A 19703-nucleotide genomic window follows, 5' to 3' on the forward strand; every position below is an offset into this window, starting at 1 on the left:
CTTTGAGGATACTACTGGAGACCTGGGCCGCTCCTACCTTTATTGCTCCCTGCTTCAGCCAGAAAAATCCCACTTACATCATTTTATATATCGGACTGCCATGTAAATTTGTTTTGGGGGAGAAGAACTAAGGTTCTACTATTAATGGAGAAGGAAGTTTAAAGATCACAGCTCTACAATTTAAATCATGTAATGAATTAAACTTTATTGTCTTAATTCTGGGACTAGAAACCCAAATTAAGCATAGAGTGACTCTTCATCATAAGTTTGAAACTGAATGTTTGCTTGAGTTAATAACTTCCTTTCCTGAAAGTGTGACCTGGGTTAGCTTCTCTATAATGTTTCACTGGAACGCAAAAGGCCGCTCTGAATGGGGCTCCGAGTGAACCTTACTGGTGATGTGTGGAAATCCGTAGAGTGTGCACACAAGATCATTGCATGTTTTTAAGTAGAAAAAAATGGAGTAAAATCAGCTCATCTTAAATGTGATTAGTAACTATGATAGATTTCTATAGGATATATTTTAATCCAAAATCAGTCCGCCATCCTCAAGATTTTTTCCCTCTCAAAATTACGTTGCAAAAGGGAGAATTTCAAACACATTGTTTGCTTGATAAAGTCGTTTTAAAAGGGTTGAATTTTATTCTTTTTGTATTCAGTAATTGTTTGCTGATGATTTCCTGTTAAGCATGATTTAATAGATGGCTAATGGAGAAGATAATTCTTGTCATTTAGTTGAGGCAAGTGTTTCAAACTCAGATATTTAATCATAAGGGAGAATGAATGGCAAGTCAAATCATTTCTCAGCTCCATTCTCAGGATGCAGTGGTACATTGTGTAACACTTACTTTTGCTCTCAAAGAGCTTATTATCTAATTATCTATTAAATAGTAGACAAGTGTTGGGATTAAATATTTTACTAACTTAGTACCTTCGTGATTCAGCAGGGGGAAATATCCTACTGGCAAGATTTGGTTCTGCTTAGCCTTAATGTTTCATTGGTTCTGAGGAGGACCCTGATTAATTTGCACTGGTTTAGGCCATGACCAAAACCAAATTTGAATTATGAGCAGACTGAATTCAATTAGCAGCAATCTGAATTCAATTCAAGATCATTTTCTGAAACTAAGAATTTGCTTTGTTTTTCTTGTCAAAACAGATTATTAGATGAAAGTTAATTTTTAAACAAGTATATGTGTATATATGTAAACATTTAGCCCAAAGTCTCTCAACTGATGAAAACGAATTTTATATATATATATTTTTAATTTTACTTTGAAATTGACCTGCTATTTGTCTTCTCTTTATTCCCTTTTTATAGTTTTTTTTTTTTTTTTTTTTAAATAAAGTGCCATGCTTACTATAAAAAGCCTATAGGTGAGCAAATAGATCTACCAGTACTTTGGCCTTTCAGTTTCAGAGAAAAGGAAAATAAATCACTAGGAGAAATGAATAGAATTCTAATTTTTAATATTATATAGTTTTGTTCATTGTTAGTAGTTCGAGGCATTTTTCTTTTACAGAAAATGTCAATAACTTTGGAGGTTAATTATTCAGTTTGAGATAGAATACTAGCAGAGTGCATAGTGATTGTTTAAAAATTTTCACTCTGCAATTTGTTTATTGATTGCCTACTGAATGCCAGGAGCTATACCAGGCACCGAGGGGATGCACTGCCCACCCCTGAGTTTATAGATGAGTGAGTGGAGGACAGGGAGGGACAGATGGGTCACAGAGTCAGGGGCCCTGGGGTGTGCAACTATGAGTGGTTCCACTGCCTCTCCCGGCTGGGATACGGGGAGTGGCTCTAGGACAGGTGACAGCTAATGTGGCTCTTGAAGGATGAGGAGGAGGTCAGACCACGAGGGTGGGAGGAACATTCCAGGCAGAAGGAATCATGTGCTGGCTGCATGACAGAGAAGGTCTGTCACAATCAGTGAGAACGGTGGTGTGTCTGGGGCCTGGGTTGTGTGGGGAAAATGAGGATGAGAAAGAGAGATTGGCAGCAGTTTAAGAAGAGCTGTCCCTGCACACTAAACCCTGAGGATTTGACCCCCTGTAGGCAGGTCATCCTAGAGGCTTTTAAATAAGGAATCTGCATTTTTGGAAGGGCACATATGGGGCAGCGTGGTGGTAGGGGGACCAGTCCAGTATTCACTCTGGCTTCTGTATGTGGTACCATTTATTCTTTCAACAAACGTTTTGCATCCAGTGTCTGGTGGTTAAGTGTCTCTTTTGTGCCAAGCGCTGCATTTTGTGATTTGTAATTCTGTTAGTTTCCCTGCTTAGCTGTCTTTGTGATCAGCATATCCCATAAATGTACAAACTATTTAAGTCAACATATTTACCCTTAAGTAAAATGGTCCTGACACAGCTCTTTGTGAAATACTGCAGTAGATGTTGCTTTTGCACCCATGTGATTGTAAGCTTCTTCTATTGTTATGATATTTTATGGATGTCATTTATAATTATAGAAATATAGAATGTTAGAGCCCAAAAGATCTTAGATGATAGCTGGGCCAAATTCTTCCTTTTGTACATAAAGGATTTCTGACCCAAAAGGGTGAAGCTCAGTGTCACTTAACTGGTCAATTCCAGGGCTAGAAGACCACTGTCTGCAAATTTGAGGTTCTTGCATTTTGAAATGCAAGAGACAAGAATTATACATTAGATGTGCACCATATTGGTTGAGCAAAAAGAAGAACATGACTTCTTTATGGCCTTGGCATCTCATGTTCCTCCAGCAGACCTGGCTTTACTGCTGTCTCCCAGCAAGTTAACCCTGTGATCCATTCTGCCAGTGATCTGGTAGATGATGAGAATAAAAATATTAAATTTCATTGTCAAATGATGAACCTGGCCACAGCCCCAACTACTCAGCCCACAGCCAGCCCATAGCCTCAGATGGAACGAACCCATGCCGCCCTTGTTATGAGGCTTAAGAAGAAAAGTTAGGAAGTGTTTAGGTGTTAATAAATGAGAGGTGAGTCTCCCTCTCTGGGGCCCGCCTGGACCACAGCCTTTGAGTGAATCTTATTGCACTTACAGACACAGCCTCCCTCCAAAGTGTACAGACACGTGTGGGAGAGCTCCACGGGGAAACCAGATTCTGGCATGGAAAAGACTACTGCAATTTCGTCTTCAAAGACTGGGTTCAGCTCGATAAACCTTTTGCTGGTGAGTACCATGGTAGTGGGTGGCTGTGCATATTTTGTCTTTTCCTTGTTAGTATTTCAACAAGTATGCATGTGCATGATCTAGTATCTTGTTTTGTTTTATTTTGTTTTGAACATTTGGTGAAACATTGGAGACCGTGATTTAGTCATATACTTAAGGGTTTTTCCTTGTGAGTATAGTAAGAAAAGAAAATGAAATATAGCCTACTTGTTTGAAATCTCCAGGTTGCATATAGGCATATTTTAGGCATCATAATCTGTAATTCTCCAGGAGATGTTTCCCTTCCTTTGATGATCTCCTTTTTTCTGCTTATCATCTTCATCTTCCAACGTTAAAATAACACATTTCAGATCATCTAAGTGCTTGCACACTGAACAGGAACTAGAAATGGCAATCCACACGTAGCTTGACATTATTTCAACAGAGTAGAAGAGAAAAATGTAATATCACGTTTATATCGTCAGATAATTTGTACCAACTCACATCTGCCTTGCTCAGTGATTATCTAATAGTGGAATGGAAACTTCATATTGGCAGAGTGCATAGGGACTATGTTCCTCAATGTGAGACCTATGCTTCCCTTGGCTATGAAGGTATTATTCTATCCAAGTCAAGAAATATGCATATGGTGGACATCACCATGGTTTTTTTAATTTTTTTATGTGTCATAGTTGGGGTCAGAGCTGGGGTCAGCTGGCTTGTGCCCTGTGGGCACAGAAGTTAGTGTGGCTCCTTGTCTGGTGCACCCGGGCAGATTTCATTGACAGGCACTCCACCCCCCGGATGCCATGGCATGACATAGCCTCTGCAGTCCACGGGAAGGCAGCTCGCGACGTGGCCCGTCACTTCATCCAGCGCTGGAACTTCACGAAGGTGCGTGGGTGGTTTTAGCATCATTCAGACAGGCCAGGAAGAGGAGGTGTGAAGGGGCTTACGTGGCCACAGCTGTGCCTCTTTACCCGCTGTTGAGTGGCCGGTTCTCAGAGCACCTGGGACTCTGGGCAAAAGAGAAAAAAAAAATTCCTGAACTTTTCCTCCACAAATAATTCAGAGGGCAGAGGGGTGGTGCTAACGTCACAGACTATGGTTTAACCATTAACCTGGGACTCCCAGTTTAAGCATCTTGCCTGGGTTGGTAGTCACGTGGAGGGCTGCCGAGCTGCTGTAGCGGGGATGGGACCCTCATTCATGTGAGAACTGCAGCTTTCAAGTCCTTGGCAATCCTGGCACTGCCCGGGACCCATGTTGGCACAGGCTTCTGGGAGGCAGTTCTGAGCAAAGTGAGCGATATGAGATGGAGCTACTTCTCTTTCCTCCAGATTTTGTCTTCTTTCATAAGACGCCTTCATTACTTATAAGAATTTGACCTAATACTCATAAGTTAAGTGCCTATTGTCTTGTTATGATTAAGATTCCCTTTTATTTATTTTAAATGGTGATGAGGCATTTCTTCCCTATAGTTTGGAGATAATTTGGGAAAAAATTTAGTTTTGTTAACTTAGCGTGTCACCTTATTTTCCACTTAATTTACTTTATAAACAGTTAGTGGGAGCTCTTAGAAATAGTGAAAATATTTTTAACAAGAATTTAGAGGTGAATGCAGGAATAAATAAAGGGATATTATTTTTAACCTATTGGACTGGCAAAGTTAAATACACTGCAGAAACCCACAATTGGATTCAGGATCTTTGATGCTCTTATACCCTACTCCTGGAAGGATAAACTGGTATAATTGCAAAAAAGTTTTAAAAGTATGTAACCTTTGACTCAGAAAATCAATTTCAGGTATTTAAGCTAAAGAAGTTATTCAGTAAGTAATTTATTTTGACATTGTATCTAATAATTCATATAAAATGAGAAATAACTGAAATCTTCATTAATAGAACTTTATTAAACAAATTATGATTGTTCCATGACATTTTACTGTGAAGTTGTTTTAAAAATAACCTATAGTATTTATTGCTGTTACGATATATCGACAGCATAGTAAAAAATCAGTTTATAAAATAATCCCATTTTGCAATTGTATACTTCTACAGCTCTAGTTTATATTTAACTTTTCTTTAAAAAATACGAAACAATAGCTCAATTGGTAAAGAATCTGCCTGCAATGAAGGAGACACTGGTTTGATTCCTGGATCAGGAAGATCCCCTGGAGAAGGGATAGGCTACCCAGGCCAGTATTCTTGGGCTTGCCTATTGGCTCAGCTGGTAAAGAATCTGCCTGTAATGTGGGAGACCTGGGTTCTATCCTTGGGTTGGGAAGATCCGCTGGAGAAGGGAACAGCTACCCACTCCAGTATTCTGGCCTGGAGAATTCCATGGACTGTATAGCCCATGGGGTCGCAATGAGTTGAACTTTGACTTTCACTTTCAATGCTCACTCCAAAAGGTAAAAGAAGGAAAAGGAGTTTTCTGCCTCTGGGAAACAGAAAGCATAAATAAATAATCTGTTGTCTCTTCAGCTAGAAACACCCACTGTTAATATTTATTTTTCTTTTTCAAGTGAACCTGTATATCTTTTAGAATCACAAAGTAGGGAAGACCAGAATTATTTTTTCATTTGAATCTTTTTTACCTTGTTTCTCTTTATTTTAGATTATGAAACCAAAATATCGGTCCCTTTCTTATCCTTTTCTGCTTCCAAAATCTCAAACAACAGCCCACGAGTTGAAATACCAAGTGCCTGGGTCTGTCCATGCTAAAGTACAGGTAAGTTTGGTTTTTGTTTTTCATGAAATGCTACTGGGTACAATTATTCATATGGACTAAATGCCTACTGGCTTCAAGTTTTTTAAAGCGGACAACTCCAGAACAAATCTGAATAGACCTTTTAAAATTTAGTATTATATTTTCAATTTTAAATGTATTCAATTTATCTTTGTTTTCAATTTATCCTCTTTTTAAAACTCTTATATAAATGTAATAAATACATGTCTTTAGAAAAAGCCAGTCAAGGAGTGGCTTGTCTTTTAAGTCCTTCTGAATTGACTCTAGCAACATGATACCTCGTAACCTTGGGACTGATACTAGTGAAGTACCAGGAATTTGGTTGAAACATAGCATCTTGGAAGCTATAGTTCAACCTAATTTTAGTTCCTTAATTAACCAAATACCTTTTAGAGGCACTTTTAAAAGGATGAGAAGTTTGCTTATTAGAGGCGCAAACTTTGACCACATAAGAGTCCAACGTTCTCAAATTACAAATAAGAAAATTAAGACCCAGTGAAACTTTGAGACTTGCTCAGGGTCATTGAAGGTTATCAGTAGAGCTGGAGCTTGAAATCCTAGTCCTGTCCATTGTTACCCAATCTGCTCCCTGGACCAACTCTAGCTCAAATATCTTGAGATCACGCAGGGACAGATCTAGGGTTGGCCACCTTGACATTGCCTTTTGTTCAAAGTCATCACCATCTGCATCAAAATTATTGTTTAAGTACAGAACAGATTGGTGTTTGCCAGAGGCAAAGGGTGGGGTGGCAGGGGTTGAGAAGTGGGTGACAGTGGTCAAAAGTACAGACTTCCAGTTTTACTCTTAATTAAAAGTCCTCGGGATGTACTGTACAACGTGGTGACTATAGTTAACAACAGTGTATTGTTTGACAGTTGCTAAGGGAGTTCAGGGCTTCCCTGGTGGCTCAGATGATAAAGAACCCGCCTGCAGTGCAGGAGCTGCTGCTGCTGCTTAATCGCTTCAGTCATGTCTGACTCTGCAACCCCATGGACTGTAGCCTGCCAGGCCCCTCTGTCCATGGGATCCTCTAGGCAAGAACACTGGAGTGGGTTGCCATGCCCTCCTCCTGGGGATCTTCCCAACCCAGGGTTCAAACCTGGGTCTCCTGCATTGCAGGTAGATTCTTTACTGCCGAGCCACCAGGAAAGACCGCAGTGCAGGACCAGGTTCGATTCCTGGGTTGAGAAGATCCCCTGGAGAAGGGAATGGCAGCCCACTCCAATATTCTTTCCTGGAGAATTCCATGGACAGAGAAGCCTGGTGGGCTACAGTCTATGGAGTTACAATGAGTGAGACACAGCCGAGGGACTAACACTTTCACTTTTCACTTTCCACGGTATACACCTTAAAAGTTCTTATAGCAAGAAAAAAATTTTGTAAATATGTGAAGTTATGGATGTTAACTAACTTGTGCTAATCATTTCACAATAAATACACATACCAAATTTTTAAAAACTGTTGTTTAAGTAAAGATCCAGTAGTCTGCTGCTAACATTACTATTATGGATTTTTATAATTTGGGCATGGATTCTAACACCTAAACAAAATAAATGAAATGTCTGAGTTAGTTACTTTGTACTGTGTGCAAGTAGAGGTGTGTGTATATAAGAAATAAAAAGACATTTCAAACCATAGATCAAATAATAGAACAATCAAGAAGATAAACCACTTAAGAGAATTATCTACAGCAAATAGTCAGTGATCCCAGGCTAAAGGAGAAAACTAATTTAAACTTAGAATCACAGATAGATTTGCACTCATATGTAAATTAATGAATATTTTATGAACGTATTTAATTTTATTCTACTTAGAGGGAAAAAAGTTACCTATAAGATAAAATAGGAGCCTTGATATTAAGAAAACAAGAGAGCTTAATTTAATATTTGAGATGGCATTAAAATTGGCTCAGTGATCAACTTACCAAAGTTAGCAGATACTAATTAAGCAGCTGTTGAAAAGATATTGCTGGGCATTGTGTATTTTTATGATTAGCAGAAGATGTTATATCCTAGTGTTTGCATATACATATGTCTTCTGATGCCTTTGGTACAAGCCCTGTTTTACATATTGTCATTCTGCTGCCCTGATGAGACAGACAGATGATCTGCATGTCCATCCTACCAAGCGCCTGCCCTGGTTCACCTTTTCTGTATCATGGGATGTTGTGGTAGAAATGGAGCTAGATCAGTGACCTCTTCTTATATACTCATATGTTCATCCCTGAGTGCCCAGGCAGCCTGGAGTTTACCAAGGCTGACTCATTAATCACTGACTCATTGATTCATTTACTCAGTCAGTCTATGCCTTTCAAGGGCCATCTCTTTGCACAGCCAGATCATCAGTGCACACCTGGATACCGAGGAAGCAGACAAAAGGAGTTCTCTGCCTCCTTTTGGAAAAGAGTTAGCCGGGAGAGAGAGAAAGCTCTAACGTTAAAGAACTGAGTTAACAAGGCGAGTTGTGGTTTAGGACAAATGCAAGTCTTGAGAATGCAGACCAGTGTGCCGTGAGCGGTTGGTGAATGGGAGGGACAGAGCTGGGTACCCGCTCTAAGGAATAATAAGGTAGAACCACTACAGCCAACCATTTGCTCTTGAAGAGGTAGTAGATAAGGTTCAGAGAGCATATGGCAAGATTGGGGTTGCCCTGAAGTGCTGGTCTTGTTCATTTCAACCTGATCCTGGAGGAATTAGTGAACTGTGGGCTTTTTTTGGTCATCTGATAGGAAACATGATATATGAATGTTTTATGAAGGTAGAGGATGAGATGGTTGGATGGCATCACTGACTCTATGGACATGAATTTGAGTAAGCTCCAGGAGTTGGCGATGGACAGGGAAGTCTGGCGTGCTGCAGTCCATGGGGTTACAAAGAGTCTGACACAACTGAGTGACTGAACTGAACTGAACCTAGATCAGAGTTTCCCAAATTGGGTTTTGCCTGTAAAATGCTAGTAGCTATTCCACAAAAAAAAGGTTTCCATAGACAGATAAGTTTTTGCAGATTTTTAAAATAGGACTTCTCAGTGCCTTTGTGGTGTTGGTGTGTCCATCATGGAATCACTAAGACTAAATATACTATGTGCATTTCCCAAGCTTAACTGATGTAGGGTCTTCTCATTTTGTGACATGTCTATTTCAATTTTTCCAAACAAGCACACTTTGAGACCTAAAATTTATACATGTGAAAACGTACAATACTAGAAAGAGAATGAAAACAAGGAGACAAGTAAAGAGATTGCTATAATAAATCCTAGAATACACTAATTTTGTATTTATAAACTGGTATTCTTTTTCTTAAAGAAGATTCCTCCATCCTTTAAAAGCTTTAGACCTCACAAAACATCCACTGGTTGCCAGTAGATATTTTCGGAACTGCCAAAATAACTCCAGTTGTGAAAACAGTGGGTATGGCCAGACAAGTGTGTCTTTTTGAAGACAGGAAAATCTTAGAGGACCATGTGCTGAGGGAAAGGAAGGAAATTATACTGCTCCTTTTCTCCTTTTCTGTAAAGTTCTGACCACAGCACTGTTTCACTTCACATTACTTATCGGCTGTAAACATTATTCGACTTGTTCTAGACATTGTTGTCAAGTTATGAACGTCTAGTGCTTAGAGGTTGAAGACAATCGCCTAGTCCAAACCTTGGTTTTCCAGAGAATCCAGAAGATAGCAGGGAGTTAGGACCTGGCTATGTAGGAGGCTACTTAATTTTTAAAGAATCTGTTGTGATATTTTCAAACCTTTCTCTCTCTCAGCTACCATGTGGCAATAGACAAATGACTATTTGAGAAATTTAATAAAATTCTTCCTTAGGTTTATTCTTTTTAACATTGATTTTAACATAGTTTTTATTTTTTTTTTTAACATAGTTTGTTGTTCATAATGTAATTTAGAGACCACAAGCTTACATAACTGAAAAGGAATGATGTAATATAGCAAGGGGACAGGGCAGATTCTAGAGTCAGACTGTATTCAAGTTTCTGTTTCACTACATATGAGCTGTATAACCTTGGGACAATTATTTCTTCTCTCTGAATGCATTTCCTTCATCTTTAAAACAGAGATCGAATAGTACCTGTTTCATAGGGTTGTGGTGATAGTTAAAGAAATTAATCCATGCAAATCACCTAAAAGAATATACTTGTTTGAATTATGTCAGTATTAGCTACAACCTGCAGGCATTCCTTAGTGTTTTCAAAAGTTTGCAGTGAAGAAGTTGACATTTCTCTGGATGGGTCACAGTTTAGTTCTGGATACAAAAATCTTTATACTGTTTGTACTATATATGTTGAAATGGAGAAAAAGAACATTGGATACAATAAGGTAAAGATATTCATGCTGCTCTTTCATCTGCAGAAGAGAACCCAGTTATTTGATTTTTTAACACAAAAATGTTAAGGCCAATCACCCTGAGGCACATACTACTGGTAATTCCAGCTGTTGCAGACGACTGACACAGCCAGCCAAGGAGAATAGAGCTCCAGCACGCAGAATGGAGACCTGCCCCCACCAGCATGAATTTCTGCTTCTAAAATAAGTCCTGAGATCTGACTTCAGCTACTTCCACTGACACTTAAATAATCTCGGTTGTTTCCCCTCAGTGCTGTGTGTTCCCAAAGCTTGCCAAGACCACCTGGACAAGACATAGCAGAAAAAAGGCATGGGGAGGCGGGTGGGAGGAAAGATGATTCTGAAACTGCTTATGCACAGAGTTTATAAAAGAACTTGTTTTCTCCCTAAAAAGAACAAACTAGATTCCTGAATGCTATCATTGCTGTTTACAATAAATGACCAAGACAGAAGACATCTGACCTGTCTATTAAGATAAAAGAAAGTGCTTGATGCCAAATTAGCATCAACGTGGAATCGATACATGGAATAATACCTTTTATTAAATTGGGCAGCTTAGCTTATAGTAAAAGAGTCATTTCTTAGACAGTCATTGCCAAGAAGTCCTACGAAAGTGAGGGAGATAATCCACTGGAGCCATGTCTTCAATCTCTCTGCTAAAAGAAAAGAAAAAATATATGCAGGCAAATGTAAATGGCATTCCAGTTATATGACTGGAAGAATTTGCTCTTCCACTTGGGGAAAATGTCCAAATGACACTCCAAAGGATGTCAGTATAGGAATCAGTGTTTCAAAGAACAGCAAAATCTTTTGTATGCTGATAGAACAAAGTAGATACTAGGAAAGGGGAAAATAGCCACTTGATATTTCAAAGGAGGTTTCTTAACCTGGAAGCTGTTTTCCATTTACAGATCGGGTCCTCATATGGTAAGACTTCTGTGCATGTCGCTGTGGGTCTTGGCTGGCTGAAGCCACATGAACGGGGAATGTTTACCCTGTGTCCAGCATGACACTGATTTGTGGATTATCTCATATTATACTTACCAGTCTATAAATTGTGTTCTCTTTGACCCCTTATTTTTACATATGAGGAGACTTAAGACTTTGAGAGGTTAAAATAACACAGTGAGTAATGGAGAGGATGAGACTGGATTTTTAGCAGTCTGACTCCAGAGCCCGAGGCCATAGCTGCTCAGCAGAGAGACTGTCTCCATTAAGCCCCAGGATGGTTGCAACCACCAAGGGCCCCAGCAAGGCAAAGCTACATGGCATCCTTGCCTTTTGAGATCATCCTTTGTGGCTGCAGACCCAAATTCAGCCCCAATTCTCCTTTTGCTTCATTCTGGCTTCCAAGAGCCCTCAACTATATGTTTTTTTCCTAGGACTTCTCTCCCCTTAAGTCTTGTTCTTCAAAAAGTATATTCTCTTCCATCCCTTCACCCTCAAGTTTAACTTTTCACTATTGCTTAGGCCAAAGGATCATCCTATTGGAATAATGACATACTGTGATGTGTGTGTTGATGACACTTGACTATAGGTGAATGGTTCTTAGAAGGAGGAACTTGACATTCTCTGTGATCCAGTGGCTAGGACTCCATACTTTCACTGCAGAGGTCCCAGGTTCAATTCCTAGTCAGAGAACTAAGATCCCACCAGCTGCGCAGCATGGCCAAAAAATGGAAGAATTTGGTAGTCTGAGGCAGGTTCTTGAACACAGTCATTCTCTGCAGTTTCTTGCCTGCAGTGCTTCTCAACACAGACTGGAAGAATGAGGCTCAATAATCTGATCACTTCTTTTCTCTCCCTGACCTATGCCACTTGTGAGCTGCAACATGGAGGCCAACTTCTGTATGAAAGACCAAAAAAAAGTACTTTGTTCTGTGATTGACTTGGGAGCTCAGAGAAATAAAAAGGAATTAAGATATGTACTGGATTTTTAGGGAATAAAAGCATTACAGTAAGGGAACAGGAACTAGGGACAAATACAAAGAAAGTTTTGAAAGTTTTCCTTCAAGAAGAGATTTCTGCATTTTAATCCACATATTCAGCTTAGGCCCACTACATGTAAGGGGTTTAGAGCTTATGGATAAAGAGAAGGTTATCCTTTAAGTCAAAAAATAGGACATAGTACAAAGGAAAATGACAGGTTCTAGTTACAATCTTGAGGCTAAAGCACAGAATTAGAAATATGTCCTTTTTTAAAAAGGGCATACGTGTACTTTAAAGTTGTGTATTCAAACTTGAGATTTGAAAAGCATGGGTTAGATATGGTTCTCAATATACTTGGGGCAGTAAGATAAGCCACATTTCTGTGTATGTGAGGGGGAGTTTGAGGTTTGTCTCAGTTACATTGGTTTGAAACAAATGTTAAGACAAGTTGGTCAGGTCAGTTAAGAAAAGAAGTGAGTAAATCATAAATTTAAAACAAAAGTAAGTCAATCAAAATGTCTTTGGCTTTCTAGCTAGATTTGTTTACAAATTTTCTAGATTATCAATCATTTAAAGCAGTTGAGTTGGTTTGTACATAACCGTAAGGCCCCTGGTTTAGTGGTAAAAGAGAAATTCATATTTTTAATTATCTTGTGGTGATAAACAGATTTTAGCTAATCAAAATCATAATAAATGAGTAATAGTATCAAGTAATTTTTTTCTGTATTGCTTGAAGAATATGTTCAAGTTTAACCAAAAATGATGACTTTTTAAAGTTAAATTAGTTTTCATTTTGAGAAAATGATACTGATTTGGATTCAGACAATAAGACACAAGGTGCTAAACCTGCTTAGGGTGTAGGTAACCATCTACCTTGTATGGTTTTATAGGCATCAGGGGTGGGGCTTCCCTCTACTTTATTTATGCTCTCCCACGGGCTAATGACAAAATGCTCTTCTTTTGGCTTACAAATATACTTATTATAAACATTTAACTGCTTCTAGAAAGGAAAACATTTACCATTATCCTTCACAGGAAAGATGGCAGATATGTGACCTTCGTGCTTTCCCTCCTGGCTGCCATTCTCCATTAGCCCAGATTTCCTCCCCCATGTGTCTAGTTCCAAAACTCCACTTTTCAACATAGCTGTCCAGGAAGCCCCTTGGAATCAATTAGACTTGACCTTTGAGTTGACCCTTGCTCAACACTCCTGATTTATATCTTATGTGAATAAGTTTATTAAATCTTTGAAGGAACATATTTTGAAACTGAAAAAGTAAAGGAAGTGTAAGGTGTTTGGACATGAGGGCAAGACTAGGACATTTCCACCAAGGGTAGTATATAAACTTTGCTCATAACATTTTAGGATGGTGTGTGTGTGTGTGTTAGTCATTCAGTCGTGTCTGAGTCTGCCAGCCCATGGACTGTAGCCTGCCAGGTTCTCCCGTCCATGGGATTTCCCAGGCAGGAATACTGCCATGGATTGCCATTCCTTTCTCCAGGGGATCTTCCCAACCCAGGGATCGAACCCCGGTCTCCCGTATTGCAGGCAGATTCTTTACCATCTAAGCCACCAGGGAAGCCTTTAGAAAGGTAGATCTACCGTATATCAAATATCTACTGGGTGCTGTGTAACAGTGCTTTGAGTTTGTCATGCCATTTTTTTTTTCTTTACAGCAGTTCTGTATGGGAGTGTGTGGGTGGGCAGGTGTGTATGTATGAGAGAAAGAGAAAAACAGGGACAGAGAGAGCTACCTCAAGTGTTCAAAAGAGGAAATCAAGCCTCCAGGATATTAAAATGACTTGTTCAAGGTGAAAGAGCTAGTAAGTTCAGAGCGATAGTGCAGGCCTCAAGTGTTCCTACCTTTCCAGTACACGCTGCAGTTTTACACATTGCTGACAAAGTAATGTAGAATTGTATCAGGGTGTGTGGCCAGAGAATCTGCTCAAGGTGACCTGCATTTTCAGAGCCATGCCCCTTAGCAACAAAATTCAGCATAAATTTGAGTGGACAAAGAATTGAAACCTCTTTTTTTTTTTAACCTTTGTTATTTATGCTGATGAACAGTAATGCAGTTCCCTGAAGATTATGTGAATCAAGATACTTTCCCAGTGTGCATTATATTTATCTAAGTTTTCCTTGTAAGTTTCCTTCTGAGATATTTGACTATTCTTGTTCGTAGTTAAATTTTCTAATTTCATTACACATACTCATCAGATCGCATTGAATAAAATGCTTTTTGGGGAGCTATATTATAATAAGTACTTCATAATGAATAAAGAAATAGCATTCTGAGCATGACACAATCAATTTTAGTAAATATTAGATCTGGATTTCAGTAGTCTTATATCAGTATGTGCAATTTTTAAAGTTAGTGATTAAAGCAAGAATTTTACCAGACCTTTTATTTGTAATAAACATAAAACTGATTTTGTATTGGATCATTTTATAAATTTCTAATAAGTATGGGCTCTTCTTTTATTTTTAATTTCAGTTGACCTCATGAGGAACAGTTTCAGTACTCATTTCAAATTAGGATTAATGAATATATTTTTATAGTGATTCTTCTATGATAACATTCTATTGCTTAAGGAAAGTCAGGTAATAAGTATTTATTGAGCACCTACTATATGCCCAACAGTATACTGAAACACTGGTTAGAATGCTCTAAAAAATTACAACCAATAGATTCTTAGTGTTGAAAAAGCCTTCCATGTGGCCAGACTGTAGCATAGCTATAGTCAGAAGCATCTATGGAATGATCTGCTACAGCTCAAATGCATCCTCTAAGGTTCTCATTAATAACAACAAACACTTATGTACCACTTACTAGGTGCTCAGCCTCCTTCTGCAAACTGCACAGTAATTCTTTGAATCCTCTTACAACCTTGCAAAGTGGACACTCAGTTTTATAGAACAAATCTGAGACACAAAGAGATTAAGGAACTTGACCAAGATGAAAGCCGCTAGGTGGTTGAGCTAAACTTTGAACCCAGACTGTATCACTGTGCATCCATGTATTTACCATATATTAGATGTCTGAGCTGGAAGCTCTTGTTGTAATCCAAGTGGGAGCAGGTGAGTGTCTGAAGAGAGGGAGGCAGTATAAATGAGAAACTTGATAGTTGAAGTGACACATCAAGGATCAGACAGTTAATTAAAATCAAATTAGAATCAAGGTTACATGTCTAAATGAATCTATTTGTATTTTAGAATGTATTATTCTGAAATTTGCCGACAAAGATCTGTATAGTCAAAGCTATGGTCTTTCCAGTAGTCATGTACAAATGTGAGAGTTGAACCATAAAGAAAGCTGAGTGCCAAAGAGTTGATGCTTTTGTACTATGATACTGGAGAATACTCTTGAGACTCCCTTGAACAGCAAGGATTTCAAACCAGTCAATCCTAAAAGAAATCAACCCTTTAGGAATATTCATTGGAAGGATTGATGCTGAAGCTGAAGCGACAATACTTTGGCCACCTGATGTGAAGAGCTGACTCACTGGAAAAGATTGGGAAACAACCTGATCCTGAGAAAGACTGACAGGAGTAGAAAGGGGTGACAGAGGATGAGATGGTTGGATGGCATCACTGACTCAACGGACTTGAATTTGAGCAAAGTCCAGGAGACAACGAAAGACAGGGAAGCCTGGTGTGCTGCAGTCCATGGGATCGCGAAGAGTCGGACAGACTTAGCAAATAAGCAACAGTGGTTCTGAACAGTGTATATTTGAGGGAAAAGAGTAATCACATTATCAAGTCTGACCTAGGGTGATCATATCAGATGAATCAAACCAGGACACTTTTGAGAGTAAAAGTGTTATTAACACACCAGGATTCTGGTATAATTGTGGGGCCATCATGGAATGAAGAGGACAAATGGTCACCCTACTCACAGCCACCAAAAGAGGTGCTTCTGAAATGCTCCTTTTAGAAACCACAACCTCTTGATTTCCAGTCATGAATGCAAATAATCCTGGGTGGAAGAGCATATATTTAGGACTGGATTTCCAGCTGGGCTTCTTTATTGTGGGTTATATCTAAGGACCAGTTCCCTATCCACCGTCTCTTCCTCAGTGCACACATGTCACACAAGCCACTGTAATCAATAAGCTGTTTGGAAGAAAAAAGGTGGACTTCATTATATTAATTCCTCTGGTATCATCTCCATTGTCTTACATCTGCTCACTTCTGATTGCTGCCTTATAGTTACTCCGCTCTGCCGCTGATTGGTCTGCTGGTATCAAGTACCATGAAGAATCCATCCATGCTGCTTACGTCTATGTGATAGAGAACAGCAAGCATTATATCTATATAGAAGTAAGTCTTTTTGAAACATTTATGTATTTATTTGGCTGAATTGGGTCTTAGTTGTGGCATGTGGGACCCTGGTTGTATGATGTGGTATCTTTTTGTTGTGGCGCATGGACTCTCTGGTTGTGACACATAAGCTCTGTAGTTGCAGCATACAGGCTCCAGAATGTCTGGCCTCATAAATTGCAGCCCACAGGCTCACTTGCTCCATGGTATGTGGGACTTTAGTTGCCTGACCAGGGATGGAACTTGCATCCCCTGCGTTGCAAGGTGGATTCTTAGCTTCTGGACCACCAGTGAAATCCCTAGACGTAAGTCTTGCTCGTTAAATTGGTATGACAGTCTGCCTTCCTGTAATATCACACAGAGAGTGCAGGGTCCCCACTCAGGCTTGCTCCATTAATGAGTGCATGTTAAGATGTGAAGAGGTCACCTGAAATTTGACTTCCCTGGCATACCTGACATTCACTCTGCATTTTCATTAACTTGGGACTCTAATAGAAATTCCCCAAGTCCTTATTATCAGAATGTATCCATTTGTAATGTTATTAGCCAGAAATATCCCACCATGGAGATGTAAGTTTTGATCTGGCTTGAGTTGGAGGGTGTAAATATGAGGCGTGTGCTGCTTCAGGAGAGCACACACAGGGGTAAACTGTTAGCCTGTTAATGTAGAGACCACTGGATGCCATGGTTCAGGGATGTTGGAGCGGGGAGAGGCAGGAAAAGGAACATGGAAAAGGGAGAAGTAAGAATATTGAGGGCAGGTACCACCTTGTTCAATTCCATGTCAACTACTATTCGTTATAAAACTTTTGCAGATCTCAGAGTTTGTGTGTAGAGAATAGGAGGAAAAAAAAAAGAGAGAGAGAGAGAAAGAATAGGAGAAAATCTGCAGGTACTAGTTTGGGAATCTTAATTGTATTTCAAAGTAGATCTGAAGACAGCTCCGAACATTTGGAATAGCCTTTAAAAATAAAAAGTCATGACCATGGAAAAATAGCTCAGAGCACATCTATCCTTTTTATTTTAGTCTTTTCTTTCCCACTGAAATTTAAAATATATGTGGTGAGGGACTTCCCTGGCAGTCCAGTGGTTAAGACTTCGCTTTGCAATGCAGGAGTTGTGGGTTCCATCCATGGTTGGGGAGCTAAGATCTCACATGGCCTCATGGCCAGAGAACCAAAACATAAAACAGAAGCAATATTGTAACAAATTCAATAAAGAGATAGGGTTTCTGGGGAAAAACATTCTAGTCCCACTTTCCTTCTCCTTGTGTCCTAGCCCTTCCCTTCCATGAAGTAACAGTTCATTAAAGGCAAGTGGGAAAGAATTAGAGTTTAATTTATTTCATAGGCCTAGAGAAAGAGAAGGCTGATAAAAAATATTAGCAGGCTACATTTAGTGTGGTATCCTGGATGGGATCATACAACAGAAAATGGGCATCAGTGGAAAAATTAGTAAAATCTGAATAAAGTCTAGAGTTTAATAAAACTAATACTGTTAGTATTATAATTTTAACAATTGTTCAGTAATAATGCAAGATGTTAATAGCTGCTTCATCCATTGCCCTGCATCCTTTTGCTTTGTCTCTTTTTCATAGATAAAATCCGCTTTCTTTGTAATGTTACCATGGCAGTAAACAAGGTCAGTAATGCCATGTGGTTGCACATGGCTATGGACATAAACTTAATTGAAATGCCTGTAGCCAAAGTAAGCGGTTGGCATTCACCCTCCTATATCCAAAAAAGGAGAAGTTGAAGGACGTGAGTGTGCTACAGCTGCTGAGGAATGCTAAGCTTCTCTGTGATAGGAATTCAGAAGAACAAACATGGTTTGGTAGCCCCTGAGATTTTGATTGTTTGCTGCCCTAAAGGGAATGAAATGAGTTGTTGAGCAAAGACTTCTTCTAAGTTTGTCTTTTGGAAGCTGTTAACAGATTTATGCACTGAAGTTTAAAAGCTTGTGCAATAGTAAAAATGATAATGTAGCCAAAGGATAATAATCCTATTTTGAGTTATTGCCTATTTAACACTTTATCTTAAGATGATTAGCAGAGGTTACTCTGTGATGACTATACTTATAAATTACAGGTGTGTTAAAACAATTTGTATAGTAAATAGAATGTGTAATATTCATAATATTTGTACCTAATTTTCAACAATCCTTTATGCAGCAGCTAAATCTTTCATACCATTATAATAATAATCTTGTACCTGGTTTTTTTTTTAGTAATAGTTTTAAATAATGATGCATGAATTTATAAGCAGAAGTACTTAAAGGAAAAAGAGAGAAAATTATTTCTCCTTCTATCTTATTGATTGATTTATATAGTACAACATACTTGTAAGAGAGGTTTATAACTACTTAAAATAGAAGTCCAGGAATAGTAAGAAACCTAAACAAATGTGGTAAGGCCAAAGCAGATAATAGGAAATAGTGGAGAAAATTAAACCAGGATTCTGCCATCTACCCTGTTCAGAAAGTAAACTTAACATGGGATAGAATGTTTGCCAATATAGGATTTTTAATCATAAGCATCTACACGGTGTGTCTGGAAAACCTGATTTCCCTATTAAGTTCAGAATGTTCCTACCATTCTAAGAACGTAATCTATAAGGAATTTGCATAATTACACAATTGTTTAGCTTTCTACCTGACTCAGATGATATGTTGCTGTTGTTCAGTCACTAAGTTGTGTCCGAATCTTTGTGACCCCGTGCACTGCAGCACACCAGGCTCCCTGTCCTTCACTATCACCTGGAGTTTGCTCAAACTCATATCCATTGAGTCAGTGATGCCATCCAGTCATCTCATCCTCTGTTGCCCCCTTCTCCTCCTGCCATCAATCTTTCCCAGCATAGGGTCTTTTCCAATAAGTTGGCACTTTGCATCAGGTAGCCAAAGTATTGGAGCTTCACCTACAGCATCAGACCTTCCAATGAATATTCAGGGTTGATTTCCTTTAGGATTGACTAGTTTGATCACCTTGCTGTCCAAGGGACTCTCAAGAGTCTTGTCCAGCACCCAGTTCAAAATCATCAATTCTTTGGTGCTCAGCCTTCTTTATGGTCCAACTCTCACATTTGTATGTGACTACTGGAAAAAGCATAGCTTTGACTAGACAGACGTTTTTCAGCAAGGTGATATTTCTGCTTTTTAATACTCTAAGTTTCTCACAGCTTTTCTTCCAAGG

The 19703-nt window shown here is 39.0% G+C and overlaps 1 protein-coding gene across 6 annotated transcripts in view; it reads left to right on the forward strand.

Annotated features, from left to right (window-relative positions):
• Positions 1-19703, forward strand: part of PLD1 (phospholipase D1) — a 267970-nt gene that overhangs the window by 140263 nt on the left and 108004 nt on the right. For all 6 annotated transcript variants that reach the window (XM_065943633.1, XM_065943637.1, XM_065943636.1 and 3 more), the window contains 4 exons: positions 3049-3177; positions 3932-4050; positions 5776-5889; positions 16403-16513. In XM_065943633.1, coding sequence (XP_065799705.1) covers positions 3049-3177; positions 3932-4050; positions 5776-5889; positions 16403-16513 — 473 coding nt within the window. The remainder of the gene's footprint in view (positions 1-3048; positions 3178-3931; positions 4051-5775; positions 5890-16402; positions 16514-19703) is intronic.

The sequence above is a fragment of the Muntiacus reevesi genome, chromosome 8 (assembly GCF_963930625.1).
Source record: "Muntiacus reevesi chromosome 8, mMunRee1.1, whole genome shotgun sequence".
Taxonomy (NCBI): domain Eukaryota; kingdom Metazoa; phylum Chordata; class Mammalia; order Artiodactyla; family Cervidae; genus Muntiacus; species Muntiacus reevesi.